Source organism: Lagenorhynchus albirostris, chromosome 15 (genome assembly GCF_949774975.1).
Source record: "Lagenorhynchus albirostris chromosome 15, mLagAlb1.1, whole genome shotgun sequence".
NCBI classification, from domain to species: Eukaryota; Metazoa; Chordata; class Mammalia; order Artiodactyla; family Delphinidae; genus Lagenorhynchus; species Lagenorhynchus albirostris.
In genome coordinates, this window is record NC_083109.1 from 11,810,421 (window position 1) to 11,832,900 (window position 22,480).

The 22,480-nt window shown below is 42.1% G+C and overlaps 1 protein-coding gene across 6 annotated transcripts in view; it reads right to left on the bottom strand.

Annotated features, from left to right (window-relative positions):
• The window catches only part of SLC9A8 (solute carrier family 9 member A8), a 68,389-nt gene that overhangs the window by 33,790 nt on the left and 12,119 nt on the right, over window positions 1–22,480 (bottom strand). For 4 of the 6 annotated variants that reach the window (XM_060125032.1, XM_060125036.1, XM_060125035.1 and 1 more), the window contains exons 4-6: window positions 11,110–11,168; window positions 5,473–5,556; window positions 652–753 (exon numbers count right to left, since the gene is read on the bottom strand). In XM_060125032.1, the coding sequence (XP_059981015.1) occupies window positions 652–753; window positions 5,473–5,556; window positions 11,110–11,168 (245 nt within the window). The remainder of the gene's footprint in view (window positions 1–651; window positions 754–5,472; window positions 5,557–11,109; window positions 11,169–22,480) is intronic. The other 2 variants (XM_060125034.1, XM_060125033.1) reach the window with 1 other exon arrangement.

Genomic DNA, 22,480 nt, shown 5'->3' on the forward strand with positions numbered 1-22,480 from the left:
AACTAGGGCGGAGAAACTTTCTGCAACTGACCATACTGGAAGAGAACTGTGACATGCACACACGTGCATAATGCAAAGCTACAGATACTACCTTCCTAGGTAGGTCTGGTTTAAATTAATTCAAATTAATTTGAATTCAAAGTACAAAACACTCAGTTGATGACACCGGGAATTGGTTTAGCAATGGTGGAAAATCCAGGGAAAGTAATTCTACAGGACAGCTTAGAATTGAGTGAAGACATACAGAATTATCTTTGATTTTTAAAATGCAAATTTTTATTAAAGAAACAGTGTTTAACCTTGATTCAGTCGGACAACAGAATTGATACTGTTATAATTTGAAGATCTTGATGGTATATATTCTGCTTTATTTTTAGGTATTCCAACTTAAGACAATATTGGTTTGCAAATAATATCAAATACTTTTGGGGATTATGGAAAAGATTCACTCAATTCCAGACACCAAAGCTTCTCGAGGACACTGAGAGACAACTTCAGCATGCCTTTACTGTGCCTTGTTTGAGTCCGGATTTCTTTGCAGGAGAGCATTTACCTTGACTGTAAAACCCCCATGAGGTGTCACTACCCCACTGCCCTGCATGAGCTCTAAGAATTTAAGGTTTTCAAAGTTTTCAAAGATGTTTTCCTTACCTGACCCAGAAAGTAAATTCCTCCACCTACTATAAAAGCGGAAATTGCCGTACCAAAAACAGCAAATAGGGTGATGGAACCAATATTTTGAAAGAAGTTACCCTGTTTGAGAGAACAGAAATGAGAGGAATGATTAGAAAGGCTGGTCTGCTCAGTGAAGTCATGGACCCCACAGCTGGCCCTCCTCACATGCTTGATTCTCTGTAAAGGGCACCATCACCCACCTTGGTTGGCAAGCTCTAGAAACCTGGGCATCTTCCCTCACCCCCACATGCAATGCAGAGCCAAGTCCTGTGGCTTTTGCGTTCCCCACGTCACTCACATCTCCCTGCTTCTCTCCATCACCATCCCCACTGCCCTTGCCCAACTGCCATCATCTCTCCCCTGGATCACTGCAATAGCTTCTAACAAGTCTCAACCAGCCCTGGCCCTTGCCCTCTTGCTCTCCAAATGCTTCCAGAATGATCTCTGCAAAAGATAAGTCTGACTGTGCTGCCTACATTCTGACCCCCACTTCCACTCAAAACGCAGTTAAAACCCAACCAAAGCCTGGATGGTTTGACCCCTCGAAGGCCTCTAACCTCCCCTTTGTTCTCTGGGTTCCAGTCACACTAGTAGCTTTTTGTTTTTCAAACACATCATGCTCCCTGGGCTTGGACCACTCTTCCTTCCCCTTCGCTTAGTGAACTTTAATCGTCCCAAGATCTCAGGACATTTTGACTCTTCCTGAGGGAAGCCTTCTCTGATCCCTTACCCAAGTCAGATCCCAGTCTATTCTCTCAATGCACAGTGACTCTCTCCTGGTAGCACTTGACATAGCTGAAACGTTACATTTATTTTATGTAATTATTTGGTATCTGTCTTTCCCACTAGGTTGCAGGCTCAATGGGGGCAAAGACCACATCTGCTTTTGTATAACAGTCACTGGCATACAGCCTGTGAGATGCAAGATGCCCCATGAATAGGTACTAAAGGAATTAACTGTGTTTCATGTCTGATTAAAGTCCGAAGTTTATATAATTATAATTTTTCAATTAATTAAGAAAAGGTACATTGCTACAAAGAATGTCAAGATAATAGTTTATACTATCAGAAGCTCCTTTTTGTAGTCCACATCTTTTAAGCAATTTTATTTCACTCTATTAATATCATCAAATGTGATAGATAAAATATATTCCCATCTATACAGCATTTAAGAGAAAATATTTGAGTCCAAGCAGTATGGTAACATCTTTCAAATTTCCATAAAATTTAAAAAATTAAGCTATTTATTAGAACCCTGTGGACTCTGTTTAGGAATAAGGCCAGGGTAACTTGATGGTCCGTGATTGTGGGTCTGGACAAGGAAAACCATTTTTTCGCTCAGAAATTGTCAAGCCATGAACAACAGGAACTGATACTTTTTTTTTTTGGCCACGTCATGCAGCTTGTGGGATCTTAGTTCCCTGACCAGGGATTGAAACCCGGGCCCTCGGCAGTGAAAGTGCTGAGTCCTAACCACTGGACCACGAGGGAATTCCCAGGAACTGATCTTTAAAGCTCACTTCAGAAGACTGTCCTCAGCTCAGCACTGACAACCCACTAAGCCTATCTCCTTCAGGAAGTTTCTTTGCTTCATTTTTTGCAATTTTGATTTGGCTGACCATAATCAGACATTCAATTACTTTGTTTGGCATCTCAATCTTTAGCACACAAAGAACTTTAAAATAGCTCAAAGCAAACACAATGATTTGGTTTTTTCCTAAACAAAAGGCTTTCATCTATGAGTTTTTCTTTGCAGAGAGCTGCTTAATTTTGTTATTTAAAAATAGATTACACTAAGCCTTGGTCTGTTTATAGGGATCTAATTCTGATATAACTTACGTCGTTGGCTAATATTAATCTGGATGTTGGAAAGTTACCCAAATTCAAGTTGCCCCACTGTAAGAACTTCCCTTTGCTACATAAAGCAAATTTATCTGCTTCTCTCAGACATAATTTAAAAAATGTTCTATTCTTGGGCTTCCCTGGTGGTGCAGTGGTTAAGAATCCGCCTGCCAATACAGGAAACATGGGTTCGAGCCCTGGTCCAGGAAGATCCCACATGCCGCGGAGCAACTAAGCCTGTGCACCACAATTACTGAGCCTGCGCTCTAGAGCCCGTGAGCCACAGCTTCTGAGGCCCGCGTGCCTAGAGCCCATGCTCCACAACAAGAGAAGCCACCGCAATGAGAAGCCTGTGCACTTCAATGAAGAGTAGCCCCCGCTCGCCCCAACTAGAGAAAGCCGACGCGCAGCAACAAAGACCCAATGCAGCCAAAAATAAATAAATAAATAAATTTATTTTTTAAAAAGTTCTATTCTTTATATTAATAATTTAAAGAACCAAATAGCTGCCTACCTAATACATACCAACTGATGATAACTGTACTGAAATTTTTACTCCAAGTCCAAATTTACGTCAGCAAATATAGCAATATTAAAATAAAGTCAACTTCCTATCTTCTTTGGGGGTGGGTAGGCAGTGGACAGAAGTCTCTGAATTCCCATTCCAACTCACACTAGTCCCTTTCACATAAATTGTCACAGTTTCTGCTGTAAAGCCATCTTCAAAAATTTCTTCTCTTAAGAAACTACTATTTTCCTCAAATTTTGAATAAGTTTATTTCCCCTCCCTCCAAAAAATTAGAAAATAAAAAGTTTACATGTGCTAATATAATAACCAGTCTTATGTTTTTAAGTCAAAATCGAATCATTTTTCGGGAGTTCCCTGGCAGTCCAGTGATTAGGACTCTTGCTCTCATTGCCGAGGGCCCAGGTTCAATCCCTGGTCGAGGAACTAAGATCCCACATGCCGAGTGGCAGGCAAAGGGAAAAAAAAAAAATCAATCCATTTTCTTCAGCACTGTTTTGAAATATTTTCATAATCTGCTCAGTTCTTTCAAGATTTGTTCACAAAATTAAAGAGTGAGAGATACTGACCTTCAAATCCTTCTTGCTTGTTTTCTTTTTAACAATTATCTGATGTCAGTAATGGTTTATAAGATATGGGACTTTTTTAATATTAAATTTCCTTTTCACTTTTTATTTTGATTAATGCACAATAAAATAATAACTTAAAAAAAATCTGGCCTGAACATCTTAGAATAATTTTGCTTTAATATCCAGGAGGAAAATTAAAAATTTAATTTGTATGTTTTTACCAAAACTCTCATAACAAATTTAACTCAAGTTTATTACATTATTATTAATAGTAACACTAGTCATGTTATAATAGATAATAACAAGAAGCACTACCAATTATTTAATGTGGTGAGTGGTGCTTTGCATACACTTTCATCTAATGTAAATCTCAAAGCAACCTAGGAGGTAGGGTTTTGGGGATCTTTTTGTCCTCTGTTTTTAATTTCTACTCTACTCAAGAGGAACCTATAGGGGGCAGCGCATGATTAGGCCTAGGTCTCTCCGGCTCTAAAGTCCAGGCTCTTTCCTCTCTCCAAAGATATGCCGATCCTTAGTCTTTCCAACCTTCACAGTTTTTTAAAATCATATTTACAAAATAACTGTTGTATTACTAGTATTTTAAGTTGAATCACCTTTTTATTTTAAAACTTAAATACACTTATATTTAAAAAGAACTCATATGGACTTCCCTAGTAACACAGTGGTTTAGAATCCGCCTGCCAATGCAGGGGACATGGGTTCGAGCCCTGGTCCGGGAAGATCCCACATGCCACGGAGCAACTAAGCCTGTGCGCTACAACTACTGAGCCTGCGCTCTAGAGCCCGTGCGCCACAACTACTGAGCCCGCATGCCACAACTACTGAAGCTCACACACCTAGAGCCCACGCTCCACAACAAGAGAAGCCACCACAATGAGAAGCCGGCGCACCGCATTGAAGAGTAGCCCCGCTCACTGCAACTAGAGAAAGCCCGCAGGCAGCAACGAAGACCCAACGCAGCCATAAATAAATAAATAAATAAATAAATAAATGTATTAAAAAAAACAAGTTTGCTACACAAATTAAAAAAAAAAAAAGGAACTCATAGACAAGGAAAAGACTCAGGTACACACACAAACTGGCTTAAAAGCGAGAAGCTCCTGCCCAGGCAGAAAGAGCCCCACTGGAAGCTGGAAGACAGAGACCAGAAATGCCAGAGCAAAGCAGAGAACTGAGCAGGGGCCAGTGATGCTGCTCTCCAGGGTCAGGGAGCCAAGAATGAGCGGAGCAACTGTGGGAGTAGGTAGCTGGGCCAGAAGGAGGTGGAAGACTAGGGGGAAGGATGGGGCTCCAGTCTGGTGAGGAAAAGCACGGCCAGGGAGAGGGTGGGAAGGAATGGAGACTGGGGCTTAAAGGGCATAATGGCTGGGAGCTGAGGCCCAGGGCAGTGCCCTGAGAGGGGAGACACTGAAGGATGGATGGGCCCAAGGCAGGAGAAAGGCCCGATATGGTGACGTGAGAGAACCAGTAGGCCTGGGGCACCTGTCCCTGTCATCCCAGGACACAGTCTGTCCTCTTAACATGGGTCAGTCTGTGTCCAAGAGGAGTCAATGTAACACCTGTGTACCACCAAAATCACTTTGGCTATTTCTTTCTAGGCAAAGTACCCCTCTATGGAAAACACTAGTAAGCCACACTGCCTAAAACCATGAAAGCAGCCCACTGACCATGTTTGCTCCCTCTACAAGTCAGGCATGACAGTCTAGCTTCTACCACACACGCCAGGGTGTTCACACAGAGCCACCACTGCTAAATTAACACCTGAGCTTTTAAGGAACTTGCCTTACAAACACACGGAGCCACCCGGACCAAAAGCACTAATGTGTGCCTGAGTCTTACCTTGTGTAATGAATATCCTGACTCAAATATAATAGGTGGAAGCAAAAGGAGGAAAAACATATTTGGACGAAACATTTCTTCCTCCTGTAAATATAAAATGGATATTTTCAGAGGCATGAAATCTGTGTAATTAAGAAATAAATCCATCAATGAAAAGCCAAAGTAACTGTTCTCTTAGAACCTGGCCCAGTGGAAAAATACAATGCTTAAACCACCACCTGATAATAAAACCAAACAAAAGGAGCGACAAAAACAAACAAAAGGAGAGACAAAAACAAACAAATATACAAAACTCTCAAAACCTGCATTTAAAAATGTAGGACAAATGATTTTAAAAGGTGACCAGCAAAATAAATAGCAGAATGAACCACTTCCAAACATACAGCGGTATGCTTTTTATTCTTTACTAAGGAAAGAAAACTAATTTTAATATAGAAAACATTTCAATTCAAATAGAACACTTTCAAAAACAAGTCCACAAATTGGATTCCTCCAGGAAAAAGGTTAATGGTAAGCCCTAAAACAATCCACTTAGAGGAAGAGTAAACCCTACTCATGTTTAAAATAGCCCTGCCTTTTCTCTGCATGTCATAGACAACTATGCCATTTTCCTAAATCTGATGTGATGAAACGGTCCTCACCTGATGCCCTTGCAACCTGGGACATGGCTATAAAGCGAGCCCCTTGTCATGCTTTCAGATTCAAATATTAAGTACCATTATGAAAGGTATTTTTAGAATATGGCCACTTTTGGGGGGAATGGAATAATAATTTCATCTTCTATAGTAATACAGTTCTCTAGTTGTTGGTGGATTGGGGGAAAATACATACTGGTTCTCAAACCCAAAATGACTACAGGTAATACGCAGTCTATTTAATACTGCAAAATCAGGCCCTTTTCATATGAAAACTTCTATGTCACAATCTTGACAGTCTGACTTCTTGTCAAAATCCCTATTCAAAAGAATGATAAATGTATCCTTACAAATGTACGGCTGTTACCATAAAGACTAAAATAACATTCAAAAAAGGCTCAAAATAGAAGCAAATGATGACTTCTGAAAATGCCTTATTAAGTCTTAAAATAACCGCCTGTATCACAAGCTCATGACTCAGACTGGGGCCATGTGAAAAGAAATGGGCCGATCTCTGTGCTTTGTGGGGCAAGCTATTCGCAGGATCTGTGCAGTTGGGCCACTGCAGAGACTCTGGGAGTTTCAGAAACAAAACACTCCCTGGGAAAACGGAGAACCCACCTGCAGTGGGTTCACAGTGTCCTCTCCTCCCAATTCATGTGACCTGGAACCTCAAAATGCGACCTGATTTGAAAATAGGGTCTTTGCAGATGGAATTAATGGAAGAATCACAGCTGAGATCATACTGGATTAGGGTGGGCCCTAAACCCAATGACAGTGTCCTTAAAAGAGACAGAAGGGGACACACAGACACAGAGATGAAGGCACATGAGGACAGACTGAAGCAGAGACAGGAGTTAGGCTGCCATCACCAAGGAATGCCTGGGACCACCTGAAGCCGGAAGAGGCAGCGAAGGATTCTCCTCTAGGGCCTGGATTCGCTCCCTTGAGGGAGTGTGGCCCTGCCAACACCTTGATTTCAGACTTCTGGCCTCTAGAACTATGAGAGAACAAATCTCTGCTGTTTTAAGCCACCCAATTTGTGGTAATTCGTTACAGAAGCCACAGGAAATGCACATACCACCTTACAGTGAATAGTGTCACAGAAAGATCCCAGGTTCCTTTGGGCAGTATCTCCCCTAAAGTGATCTGATGTGGTTTTAGGTGGTACTTGAGCAATGTGTGTCGAATACCACTGACCCCACGGATTGAGAAAGTCAGCCCTTTTTGATTCTTTCTCAATCCCAATTAAGTCAGACGCATCAGTTTGGTGCTACCGTGTTAAGCCTCTCTCCAATATGCTGATCCCCCTTTTTGACAAAGAGGACAGGCTTGTCCTCAGAAGCTTCAGCAAGCAAATGTACCACTTTGTTTTTATCGTATTTATTTATAAAAACAATATTGGTTTCCCACTTAAAACAGTATTATAATGTTTCCTTTAAAATAAATGTATATAGTACACCAACGTTCATAGCAGCATTATTCATGACAGTCAAAAGGTGGAAACAACCCCAGGGCCCATCAACAGATAAATGGATAAACAAAGTGTCGTATATACTGACCATGGAATATTATTCAGCCATAAAAAGGAAACAAGTTATGACACAGGCTACAAAGTGGATGAACCTTAAAAACATCATGCTAGGGCTTCCCTGGTGGCACAGTGGTTGAGTCCACCTGCCGATGCAGGGGACACGGGTTTGTGCCCCGGTCTGGGAAGATCCCACATGCTGCGGAGCAGCTAGGCCCGTGAGCCATGGCCGCCGAGCCTGTGCGTCCGGAGCCTGTGCTCCACAGCGGGAGAGGCCACACCAGTGAGAGGCCCACGTACCGCAAAAACAAAACAAAACAAAACAGAAAAAACACATCATGCTAAGTATTGATAAAATAAGCCAGATAAAAAAGGACAAATATTATATGATTCCACCCATTTGAGGTACCTAGAATAGGTAAATTCATAAACACAGAAAGTAGAATAGGGGCTACTAAAAAAATAGAAAATACTAAGAAAAATAGAAAGTAGAAAACAAAGTAGGGAGAGAGGAATAGGGAATTGTTTAATGGGTAGAGTTTCCATCTGGGATGATGAAAAAATTCTGGAAATAGATAGTGGTGATGATTAAACAACATTGTAAATGTATTTAATGCCACTGAATTGTACACTTAAAAATGGCTAAAATGCTAAATTTTATGTTACGTATATTTTACCACAATAAAAGCTTTTAAAAAACTGTTATAAAGACTTACATACATAAAAAAGCAAGTTGACTTAAAGAAACATATTAAGCATATGACAATATAGGTAGAAGGCAGGCCCAGCAGGACAGTCTGGAAACAGACCTACATGGAAAGAAAACACCCAGCAACTTCACTGTTTTTCTTACCTCCCCTGTTCGCTGCAGCACCCAGTTTCCAAACAGATCCTACTTCCTGCTTTGGCTTCCACAAACACCTGCTCCTCCAGAAAGCCTGCCCAATGGTTTTAGCCTAAAAACCTCACCCGTTTCTGAGGTCAAGCACTGGTTGTCTAGATGGCTCTTCAGGGCACTTAATTACATTCACCACCCAACTGTGGTTCACTCATCTATACTATTCAATATATTATTATTATTTAACTTGAAAACTAACATCTGTTGAAAAATAAATTTAATAATACCGAAGCATATAAAACTAAAAATAAAAGATAACCTTTCCTCCTCCTGCTCGGAGAAGGGATCATACAGCGTTCCCCAGGGCTGCAGCTGCACTCAGTGCCTCGGATCTCTGCTGTGGGGAATGTGGGCCTGGTGTTGAGAGAGCTTCTGCTACTTTGAGAGAAGCTAGAAGTTCAAATTTTTATGTGAGGACTTCCCTGGTGGCGCAGTGGTTAAGAATCCGCCTACCAATGCAGGGGACACAGGCTTGAGCCCTGGTCCGGGAAGATCCCACACGCCTTGGGGCAACTAAGCCCGTGAGCCACAACTACTGAGCCCGCATTCCATAACTACTGAAGCCTGCGTGCCTACAGCCCGTGCTCCACAACAAGAGAAGTCTGCTCATGACATCGAAGAGTAGCCCCCACTCACTGCAACTAGAGAAAGCCCGCGCGCAGCAACGAAGATCCAATGCAGCCAAAAATAAATACTTTAATTAATTTTTTAAAAAGATTACAAATTAAGCAGTTTAAAATATTAAAAAAATCCATGTGAAATTTCTAGAATTTTGTATAGATTAATAACATTTAAAATAAAACTGGGGGCACAGTTCTTGAGGCGCTAACCTACTGTGTTCCCCCTTTGCCTGGCAAAGAAATAAAGCCACTCTTTCTTTCTCCTCCATGAAAAACAAAATAAAACAAAACAAAAAACTTAATGATTTTTTAATTGTTTTAAAATCGATTCCAATTTTGATCAATTGATTTTAAATCAAACAAAATGTGTTAGCAGGTGGTATTTACACATCAGGCTCTATCTAGTCTAAGAGTTGAGAAAGAGTGTACAGTCAGTTGCTCCTGCCCTAGAATGAGCCACTGTGAGGGGGGTTAAACTGAACCAGTTGCAGAAGCTACTGTGAGGGGGGTTAAACTGAACCAGTTGAGCATCATACACAGCATGCTCCAGTGGGGCCTGCCTAGCCCCTTCCCCAGCTGAGGGTAGCTCTAGAAATATTCCAAGCTCAATGTACATTTTGAGAATTCATTTAATAAAATATATCCTGAATATTATTTATAACAGCTTCAAATTGTGTTTTACGTCAGACCATGAGGCTTGTTTTGCAAATTTTTTTTTTTTTTAATTTACTTATTTCTTTATGTTTGGCTGCATTGGGTCTTCGTTGCCGTGTATGGGCTTTGGGCTTTCTCTAGTTGTGGTGAGCGGGGGCTACTCTTCGTTGCGGTGTGCGGGCTTCTCATTGTGGTGGGCTTCTCTTGTTGTGGAGCATAGGCTCTAGCTGCACAGGCTTCAGTAATTGTGGCTCGCAGGCCCTAGAGCATAGGCTCAGTAGTTGTGGCGCACGGGCTTAGTTGCTCCACGGCATGTGGGATCTTCCCGGACCAGGACTCAAACCCGTGTCCCTTGCACTGGCAGGCGGATTCTTAACCACTGCGCCACCAGGGAAGCCCTGTTTTGCAAATTTATACTCTACAGTTCCACAGGTAAATTAATCCTCACACCTAGGAGCTGCGTCAAAGTAGGAAGGGCTCAAATGTGACACATTTTAACCATACAATTCTTTTAATATTTTGAAATGGACCTTATTTCCCTCCACAAAATCAGTTTTGTTACACACTTGTTAAACTCCCTACTCGATATAGATGCTCAAAGTTTAAGCTGAAACTTGAGTTTCAATTAGTCCTTGGACCTCACGCTCTAATGACTATTGTGTGAACGTAAGGGTGGGAACATCCACAAGCGAGGACAGCATGGTGTGGCAGAGAAAATATAGAACACATAGGACCAGAGGGTCTGGACACAAGAGCCAACCCAACCGCTCTCTAGCTCTGTGATGTTAGACATGTCCCAACCTCTCAGAGGTCATTTTCTTCATCTGTAAAAACGGGGATAATACGTGGTCAATCTACCTCCATGGTTGTCATGAGGATGACAAAAGCTACAGTATATAAAGCATTCTGTAAGGTCTACAGTGCTGGGCAGATGTGTCTTATTGGGCTCAGCTGTCAGAATGGAATTAGGAGCAATAAACATTGTTTAATGTTAAATGCTAATTAGAGCCCTGTATACAGCAAGTTAGTCTAAGATTATAAAAATGCAAGTAAATAACAAAACATGGCATTGAATGCTCCTATGTTAATTTGAAAGTGTGAGATTTATGCTTTTTCAGAAAACTCAGATGTAAAGATATCAACCCTAATCTACCAGAATGTTAAAAAATTAATGGGACAATATAAACTTCACTGACAGTCAAGGAATGATAAGAAAGCCACCATAATCAGTGTTACTAAACTTAAGAACCAATAAAAATTGTAAATATGTTAAAAAAAAGAACAATTGGGTAAACCTACCTTCCAATTTGCCAGTTTTTTAAACTCTATAATTTTTATAACTGCTCCCATGAGAATACCTAGAAGAGAAAATGTAAAGTTTAAAAAAATTTAAGATATAAGAAAGATTACTCAGGTTTATTATTCTAAAGAAACTGATTATTATTACGTCTCTAAATGGCATCTATGAATTTCTGCGTTTTATGTCTGAAAACATTAAGAATGGAAATTCGTGGGGAGTTTTATGAATCACATGAGTTTCTCACTTGCATCTCAGGCAAACATACTATAAAGAAGTCTAGGGCTTCCCTGGTGGTGCAGTGGTTGAGAGTCCGCCTGCCAATGCAGGGCACACGGGTTCGTGCCCCGGTCCGGGAAGATCCCACATGCCGCGGAGTGGCTGGGCCCGTAAGCCATGGCCGCTAAGCCTGCGCGTCCGGAGCCTGTGCTCCGCAACGGGAGAGGCCACAACAGTGAGAGGCCCGCGTACCACAAAAAAAAAAAAAAAAAAAAGTCTACAAAAATCTGGGGGTGGGGGTGGGGGGAGGGGTGAAAAAACTTTACAAAACAAGACCTAGGGATAGTTTGCCTGGCATGGAAGGTTTAAGCATCTGTCATTCTTGCTATATCCACTCATTTTCGATTGAAATGGCAGAAAGCTAAGTTTGCCCTGTACTACTTATTCCTACCGTTTTCAAAAAGGAATCCAAGATCACTTTCTCAGGCTCAGATGGTAGCTCTATGTAGAGTATTTAGTTAGAGTTAAAGCCCCAATGCTGAAAATAACCTAAAGTGAAAATTCTGTGAAATTCCTGGAACAAAACAGACCATCTTAGTTCAGGCATGTTTCCACAAAGCTGACAGGCTCATTACTCTCTCATAAAGAACCTACCAAAAATAATTCTCGAAGAAGCATCATGGGTACAATTTATGATTGCTCTGTTACTCACTAGATTAATGATTCTTAACCCTGTGGCCTCATCAGAATCATCATGGGAGCTTTTTATGAAATAAAGACACCTGAGCAGAACTTGGGATCTGCAAAATAACAATCTCTGGTAGGGGGTGATACAAAGCAAGGCTGAAGACCACTATCACAGATGCTTAAAGATAAACTTCCCTTTCGGACTTCCCTGGTGGCGCAGTGGTTAAGAATCTGCCTGCCAATGCAGGGGACACGGGTTCGATCCCTGGTCCGGGAAGATCCCATATGCCACGGAGCAACTAAGCCCGTGTGGCATAACTACTGAGCCTGTGCTCTAGAGCCCACAAGCCACAACTACTGAAGCCCACGCGCCTAGAGCCCGTGCTCCACAACAAGAGAAGCCACTGCAATGACAAGTCCGCTCACCGCAACCAAGAGTAGCCCCCGCTTGCTGCAACAAGAGAAAAGCCCGCATGCAGCAATGAAGACCCAATGCAGCCAAAAAAAAGGACTTCCCTTACCCCTAGAGGGGAAGGAGCTTTTTCCCATCAACAACAGAAAGCTGACAAAACACACCTTATTGGGTGGGGTGAGAAGAACATACAAAAACACAGAGGTTTATTAGGAAAAGAAGCTGCACTAACACTAACTGTCATGGGGAAGGAGGGGTTTGAGGTGAAGAGAGGATCAGTTAATTTTAACTTTATAAACCTCTCTACTATTTGTATTGTTATATATTAGTAAAAGACCAACAGAACTGGTTTTTTTTTTTTTTTTTTTTTGCGTTACACGGGCCTCTCACTGTTGTGGCCTGTCCCATTGCGGAGCACAGGCTCCGGACGCGCACGCTCAGCGGCCATGGCTCACGGGCCTACCCACTCCGCGGCATGTGGGATCTTCCCGGACCGGGGCACGAACCCGTGTCCCCTGCATCGGCAGGAGGACTCTCAACCACTGCACCACCAGGGAAGCCAAACAAAACTGTTTTGATAAAAAGGATATAAGACGAAATAGGTCTGAGCCATAAAGGGAATCAATGATCAATGACATTTTCCGAACAGTAATTGTACATTCACTTCAACGTGGCATGAAAGCACTGATTCTAACCCCTCTCTAGAGTTCCCCAGTTGCTTCCTTTTTCTTATATTTTTAAACTGTGTATATATTTTAAGGAGTTTTCATACAATTTTTTATTAACCAGATAGTTCATGAATACTTTGTAAAATGTTATAAATAAGACAAAAGTCCCTTTTGATGAAATCCCACCCCCACTAGTTCTCTCTCTCCCTGCCCCAAGGTAACCAAGCATCTTGATAAGTCTGGGGACTATTCTACCAGACCCTTCTCTATGCTCTTACATATTTATATTTACCATACAGTACTAGGGGGTGTGTGTATGTAACACATAGCACACATGTGTATTTATATAAAACTCATGGTACTACAATGCATCTTTTTTTTTCTTGTTTTTGGCTGCCCGGCACGTGGGATCTTAGTTCCCAGACCTGGGATCGAACCTGTGCCCCCTGCAATGGAAGCACACGGGACCACCAGAGAAGTCCTATAGCAGGTAGTTTCTACTACCTGCTATTTTGCTCAGTGTAATGATCAGGGGTGACTACATATAGATCTGCCTCATTCCTTTTTAACAGCTCTACAGCACAGCATAAAGATGCCACAGATTGAATAGACATTTCTCCAAAGAAGATATACAAATCGCCAATAAGCACAAGAAAAGACGCTCCACATCATTAGTCATTAGGGAAATGGAAATCAAAACCACAATGAGACACCAGTTCATACCCACTAGGACAGCTATAACTTTTTTTAAATGGAAAATAAGTGTTGGCAAGGATATAGAGAAACTGGAACCCTTAATACATCAATGGTGGAAAAGTAAAATGGCACAACTGCTGTAGAAACGTTTGGCAATTCCTCAAAAAGTAAAACAGAATTACCATATGACCCAGCAATTCTACAAAGGAGAATAGAAAACCTATGCTCGTACAGAAACTTGTACATGGATGTTCATAACAGCATTATTAGCCCAAAGGTGGAAACAACGCAAATGTCCACCAACTGATGAATGGATCAACAAAATGTGGTATAGCCACACAATGGAATGTTATCCGGCAGTAAAAAAGAATGAAGTACTGACAAATATTGCAATGTGTGGATGAATCTTGAAAACATGCTAAGTAAAAGAAGCCAGACACAAAAGACATCTTTTATGATCCACTGATATGAAATATTCAGAATTGGCAAATCTATAGATTGCCTTTGTTTCTATAGAGACAGAAATGGTTTCCTGGGGCTGGGGAGGAGAGTTTCAGGGATGATAGCTAAAGGGTATGGGGCTTCTTTCTGGGGTGATGAAATGTTCGAAAATTGTTGTCATGGTTGCACAACTCTGTGAATATACTAAAACCCTGAACTGTACGTTTAAAACGAGTAACCTGCATGGAATGTGAATTATATCACAATAAAACGGTCACCCCACCCTCACCCCCGAAAGGCCAGATCGTATGGTTCCATTCATATGAAATGTCCAGAACAGACAAATCTAGAGACAGGAGGTAGGTTAGTGGTTGCCAGTGGAAAGGGGAGGGGGAAAATGGGCAGTGACTGCTAATGTGCAGAGAGTATCTTTTTGAGGTGATAAAAATGTTCTGGAATTAAGATAGTGGTGATGGTTGCACAACCCTGTAAATATACTAAAAAGCACTGAATTCTACACTTTAAAATTATAAAGTTTATGTTATATAAATTCTACTTCACTGTTTAAAAAATTTTATTGAAGTATAGTTGATTTTCGCTGTCATGTTAGTTTCAGGTAAACATATATATATATATATATATTTTTTTTTCAGATTATTTTCCCTTACAGATTATAAAATATTGAGTATAGTTCCCTATGCTATATAGTAGGTCCTTGTTGGTTATCTATTTTATATATAGTAGTGTGTAAGTGTTAATCCCAACCTCCTAATTTATCCCTCCCCTCCATTTTAATTTTTTTAAGTCACTATCTTTTTAATGTTCCCCCAATGATGGCTGTCTCCAACTGTTTGCCATTAACGGCTGCAGTGAACATGCTTGTATGTGCCTCTTTGTGTCTGAGTATCTCCCTAGGGCAGATCCAGAGACAGTGAATGGCATGAGCATTTTTATCTCTGAAAACGTTGCCAAACTGTCCTCCAAAGTAGCTGTGCCGATTTACATCCCTTGCACCAAAGCATCCTCACCAACCCTGGAAAATCATCAGACTTTAACACTTCTGCCAGTATGAGGGGCAAGAAATTGTACATTAAGGTTTCGATTTGCATTTACAGTCAACCTGCACTCAGTAATCATTCCTGATTACTACGGAAGTTGGAACTTTTTTCATGATTTCAGATTTAATTTTTAAAGCTAGTGTTTTTCTGTGCTACTAAACCTCAACTTTTTTTCCTTTGTAAATGTACACCAAAAACGTTAATACTATGATCAATGCTTTTGTAATTAATACACATGAAGCAATTACATTTGAGAATCAGTGATTATTCTATTGCCTAAGCTTGTTTCTATATTATTATCAATGAGGAATTGGAAAGCTTTGTAAAATACAATATGATATTATTACTACTATTACTATTATTACTATTACATGAGTAATCCTTTTGAAATGTCCTAGGACTGAAATATGGTACAACATTAAATTGGCAAACTCCTCCTTTACCTTTTGAGATTGAGGTTAAAAGTTAGGTCAAATCAACCTAGTGTCCAGGAGAAATTAATTTATACCATACAACCAGACACCCTGGAAATAATACCCTAGATACAATTTTGTATATTCCTATCAGTTAAAAGAATATGAGCATGCACCTTCAAGTTACAAATTTTTATTTTATTATTATAAAAAAAGTGCTGCTATATTAATGTATTTTAAAATAACACAGGGAATTGGCTGTCCAGTGGTTAGGATTCCACACTTTCACTGCCGAGGGCCCAGGTTCAATCCCTGGTCGGGGAACTAAGATCCCACAAGCTGTGCGACACAGCCAAAAATTAATAAAATAAATAACACAAAAAACAGAGATTGTAAGGGAGATTCAAATTAAATAGAAACGTAAGTTCTAATATTTCCTTTTGCCTCCTATGGACCTTCATACACACACCTCATTATGGATGCCACTGGATTAAGTCAAAGGATCAGGAGTAATTCATAATTATTTGTTGAGATCCTTCTCCCAGGATCTGTCAGGTTAAATTATTCTTACTCCTCAAGAGAATGCTCCAGGCAGGAAGGCTCAAGAGAGCCTCTTCTGACAGCTCAGGGCCAGCAAGTGACAGTGGACTGCTGGCTCCTGGGTGCCTTCTACCACCTCTGGACAATGAGACACAGGGAGACTGCACTACTGCTACGAACTGCTAACACCCTTCCCACTCCCAGGGTGCACTGCTGGTCTACCATTATCGCTGTAAAATACAAGTATTCCTGAATATGAACAGTACAGGAAAGTGCCTAAAATGTATTAAGTATAATAATCAGGTTACAAAACAATATGTAGAACATGATTCTAGTTCCCTTAAAAATATATGTATATATGTATATGCACACACATTTATTAATTTGCATTGTGTTAAAAAGAAACACACACACACACTATGGTGCTAGGCACTGCGCTACTGTATACAATATACTTTATTTAAGCTCATTCTCACGATTACCCTACAAGGTAATAAACCATAATAATATAAATGATAATAATATTAATAGCAGCAGCTAACAGTTATTGATTACTTAGCAGGGAGGCATTATACTAAGTGATTTCTACGCATTGCCCAGTTTAATATCTGCAGTCCTATGAAGTGAAGGCTTTGTCACCTGCATTTTACAGGTGAGGAAACCGAGGCTAAGGACAAGCATCACTGAGCTAGTAAATAGCAGATCCAGAATTGTTTTAAAAATGAATTACTTTATTTTTTACTTGATTATGTAACAGATGCCTATGGTACAAAATTTGAAAGGTATAAGAGAGTATGCAGTGAAAACTTAAGTCTCTGTTCCATTCTTGTTTTTTTCTCCTTCCCGTAGACCACAAACGTTACCAGTTTCTTGGTTATACTGTACATTTCTGCTGAGAGTGTCTGTACGTTTAAAATTATATACATGCATATGCATGTACATATAAAATAAATTTTAAAACAAATGGTAATACAGTATTTACTCTATTCTGAATTTTTTTTAACTCACCACTACCTCTTAGAAACTATTCCATATCAACACATAAAGAGCTTCCTCACACTTTTTGTTTTGTTAGTGGCTGCAGTGTATTCCACTGTGCCATCTAACATGTCCCCTTGTAATGAGCGCTCAGGTGTTCTCCAGGCTTCTGCTATCACTGCCATTGCCATCTGAGTAAAAACATCATTCCACATGTGTGAGCGTATCCACAGACAAAACTCCTGAAAGAGGGGCTGCTGGGTCAAGGGTACAGGCATTTTTAATTTTGTAAAGAGCTCATCAGCTGCCTTCTGTGGTAGATGCTGTGAGGCTCGCCCACTCCCCTTCACTGGGCCCATCTGTGGGAGCTGCTGTGCGTGTTGGCTGCTAAGTGCTCACGGCTGTCCCCTTCTCCAGAAAACTGCCCTTAGCCGCCGAGAGGCACCTCATCATGGAAGCTGTGCCCGCCCCACACCAGCTCATAGTCAATGACTAACTGATGGGGGTCCACAAGTCCCACCCCCTTGGTTTAAGGAGAGACAGACTCTGCTGGGCGTTCTTGCCCCAGAGCCCTCCTGCTGAGGCTAGGCCAGGCCTACCTTGAGATCATACCCACCGTTTGGCTTTCTCCTTCCCTGGTCTTGTTGACTCCCTCCCTTACAGATTTGCTCTTGAAGAGCACCCCTCAATACATTACCTATCCCCAAACCCCTGTCTCAGATTCTGCTTTTAGGGAGCCAACCTAAGACCACTGGTTCCAGGAGTGGAGCGGTCAAAGGAAGCAAACTCGAGGATGGGGTTCTGGAGTTGGACCACTCAGCAGCTTCCGGGCAAAGAGGATCCCAACACTGCAGGTAAAATACTACTAGTCCCTCACCGGGGGTAGCAGTGCCATTGCTAAGACCTTCACTTGTGGCAGACTGGATTGGGACACTGGTGGAGGAGGCAAGGCCTTTAACACCAGTATCTCTGGTGTTAAAGAGGTTATGACGGAAATAATAACTGTAAGAAAAGTGGAATTGTGGTTGTTGCTGAGTGCCACCGATGCTCTGAAAAAAAGAAAACAAAAGGCCCGAACAATCACCAACTTTAAGTAAACGGTGAGAGTCAGAGGGCCTCCTTGGCAGCATTGAAACAGACCCTCATCTCTTGCAGCTGGAGTGCCTCTAGAGCTGAAGACTGGGCACAGGTCTTAACTGCAAGAGTGGCAGATCTTCAGAGAAGGCTGAACTCAAGATGATAATCTCCTATGCCTTCTCCTAGCAGGTCCCTGATAAGGAAGAAGTGGGGCTCAGACATGGGATAGGGGTGCCTAGCGAGATGCACATGAGCACCTTTAACCCTCAGGTTCCCGTGGACCTTCTAGGCCTGCAGAAGTGGCCCCTACCACACCATTGGAATACAGAGCTCCCAGGTTATTTCAAGATTACACAGATGCCCCAAATGAGGCAAGTGCCTTAGGTTAACTACTGCTTCCTGCATAATATAGTCCCCAAGGACACAGACCATATGGACGTTCCACAGGACAATACACTGGTCCACTACTGACATCATGCTAATGTACTGCGACAAGCATGAAGTGGCGAGGAGATGTCTTGGTAAGACACGTATGCTTCAGAGGATAGAGTTTCAGGGGCCTGCCCATCTGGGAAGAATTCAGAGGTCAAGTGGTCTGAAGCACACCAAGACATTGCCTCCAAGTAAAGGAAAAGGTCTGCCCCTTCTACTGTAATAAAGAAGCACAGGGCTTCCCTGGTGGCGCAGTGGTTGAGAGTCCGCCTGCCGATGCAGGGGACACGGGTTCGTGCCCCGGTCCGGGAAGATCCCACATGCCGCGGAGTGGGTAGGCCTGTGAGCCATGGCCGCTGAGCCTGCGCGTCTGGAGCCTGTGCTCCGCAACGGGAGAGGCCACAACAGTGAGAGGCCCGCATACCGCAAAAAAAAAAAAAAAAAAAAAAAAAAAGGAAGCACAATGCTTGGTAGGCCTTCTCCAGGTTTTGGAGGCAATATATTCCACACTTGAGAAAACTATTCAACACTTCAACCCATTTATTGGATTTTGAGAGACTGACGGTTTTGAGTGAGGCCCAAAACAGTTAGCTGCAGTTCAAGCAGCTCTGCTGCTTTCGCCATACGATCTGGCGGACCCCATGGAACTGGAAGTATCTGGTAGGAAGGGAGGCCGGCAAGCCCCAATAGGAGGGTCGCTCAGCATAGATCCCTAGGACTCTGGAGCAAGGTCATGCCATTTGCAGAAGAGACACATATACCACTCAAAAAACTCCCAAGGGAAAAACACGATAAAGCTCCTGGCATGCTGTTGGGCCGTGGTAGAGACAGAGCATCTGAGCATGGGACGTCAAGTGCCCAGGTGGCCAGAATCATCTTTCATAAGTTGGGTTGCCATACCTGCTGTCAGGCTAGGTGGGCCCAGGAGCAATCCATTTTAAGATGGAAGTGTTACATTAGCGATCAGACTTGTGCCGATCTAAAAGGCACAAGTATGCTTTACTTGTGGCCCAGACCTCTATGTCATCTTTAGCTGTTACAGCAACATCTCTCTCAGCTCAGCTCCTACATACGGCCTCATGGGGAGCTCTTTAAGACCAGCTGACAGAGGAGAAAAAAAAAACCCACGCGTGGTTCATGAAACACTCGGCCAGCCTCCGATGTTGGCCACTTCAGCGTCTGTGCAATGGGCTCATGAGCACAGTAGCCATGATGGCAGACATGGAAGCTGTGCAGGGCCCCTACGGCATGAACTCCCTCTCACCAAGGCTGCTCTGTAGCCATTGCCACTGCTGAATGTATGACTGGAGAGCCACAGAGATCAACACTCATCACCTGGTGTGGTACCATCCCTTGAGAAGACCAGCCAACTGCATGATAGCACCTCGATTACATCAGACGCCTTCCATCCTGGAAAGGGCAGCAACTCATTCTGACTGAGGCTGACACATATGCTAGCACCACCGTCCCAGGGTCCATAAGTGTCTGAGCCACCAAAGTGGGATACTGCATAACAATATGTCAACAACATGTCAAACCAAGAGACTCGCTTTTTGGCAAAGGAGGTGCAGAAGTGGGCATGAGACATGGACACCACACGGTCCTATCCAGAAACTGCCAGCCAGCCAGAGTGGTAAATGGCCTCTTAAAAAAGAGCTGAGGGGCTTCCCCGGTGGCGCAGTGGTTAAGAATCCGCCTGCCAATTCAGGGGACACAGGTTTGAGCCCTGGTCCGGGAAGATCCCACATGCCGCAGAGCAACTGAGCCTGCGCACCCTAGAGACCGTGCTCTGCAATAAGAGAAGCCACCGCAATGAGAAGCCTGCGCACCGCAACGAAGAGCAGCCCCCGCTCGCCACAACTAAAGAAAGCCCGCGCGCGGCAACGAAGACCCAACGCAGCCAAAAATAAATAAATAATAAAAATTAAAAAAAAAATGGAGCCGAGGCACCAGCTTGGAGGTGACATATTGTAAGGAATGGCATACTCCTCCAGGGTGCGGTATACTCCTGAAACCAGTGGCCATTATAGGGTGGTACATCCCCAACAGGCAAGCATGGGTACAGCACACAATGGGTACACCACTCACCACCACTCTCAGCGACTCACTTAAGAGTGGGGATTCCTGCTTGGAGGATTTCTGCTTCCTTAGCCTGAAACTTTAGGCTCGGTGGGTTGAAAGAACCTGGCTCCCAGAAGGGGACATTTCCACCAGAGTTCACATAGTAAGAGTTACAATGGCTGCTGCCTGGTCACTTTGGGCTTTTTGTGCCAACAGACCAGCAGGCCTAGAAACAGGCTACCAAGGCTACCACGTTGGCAGGGGTGACTAACCCTGACTACCATGAGGAGACAGCCCTGCTACTACAGGATAGGGCAGAAAGGAATATAATTACTTATGTAATATGTTTTTAACCACAAATGATTTTTTGAAAATACTTTAAAATATTGTTAGCACATTTTGTTAGCTATAATCATAGAATCACTTACGCTATACTAAGGTGATTTTGAAATTCCAGTCCTTGATGCTGCTACCTATACTAAAATAGATACTCCAAAGATAGTATTCTGAAAGACAGAAGACCTGCCAGGAAGATGAGAATCAGGACCCCAGAGCTGTCTCTCTGTTTTCTGGGGAAATGCTGTTTATATATTTTGTTTTTAAGGTAGCTTACTTTTTCAGTGGAATGTTGTTCCTTTCTGTTCTGTTGAGAACATTTATGTGGCGAAAGAGGAAATTTATAGAAATCAGCCCAGATGTAGCAAGTTTCCAAATGTAATCCTTTAACAACCTTTCTTCCTTTAAAGTTCAGACTACCTCACTATTCTGACATATCTAAAAGATTTAAGTATAAAATACAACTTTAAGATGAAAAAATGCTGAGCCAAGAGCGGATGACCATAAAACTAAGGAGAATCAGAGCAAGACTCCAGGCAAAAGCATATGCACTATTACAGAGCACACGTTTAGCTAACGCCAGCTAACGAGCAACAAGATGTTCCAAGAATAAATTGTCACCTCTCAGCCATGTTTCCAGAAACACAGAGGCTAAAAGTCTGCGCTAGCACTCTTCCTTGGAATGCGACAGCCCAGAAAATCCTTAGAGTCTAATGTGATCATTTTGTCAATGTGACAACCAATTTTGGCCTCTACCGCTGAGACAGCTACTCTAATGCCAACAAATGAATGCCTGTTTCTTCTCTAACAAAAATCAAAGTACCTGAGACTCAGGGAGAGTTCCCCATGGGACAGCTCAAGCTGCGTCACAATTGGACTCTCACAGTCTAAAAAGTCAGGAAAGCTGTTAGAGTTATAGTCAGGATTCTTGCTTTAAGTTTTCTCTAAAAAAACCGTTTTTAGAACTTAAGTACAATTAGAATATAATCACTATATATATACTTTTTCCCAGAATTACCTTCAGTCAACAACTCAGGAACTGAGTGATTTTTTTTTCGTCTTCCACTCAAAACCCCCATTGACAAAAAGAGCCCTACTCTTAAAAAAAAAAAAAAATTTCAATCCTTTAGTCAAAACAAGGAGTTAATATAACTAAAAGCACAAACATAGTTAAGCAGGTTATGACAGGAAGCACATTTGTGTATTCCTATTTATTCAATGATTCAATCAAATCCAGTTATAAGTTAAAATACGGTTTTTCTAACTATCAGCAGTATTCAGGCTAAACCCTAGCATTTTGAAGTCAAATTCCATTCTTAACCCCATGCAGGCCTTTCCTCACTCTACGATAAAGT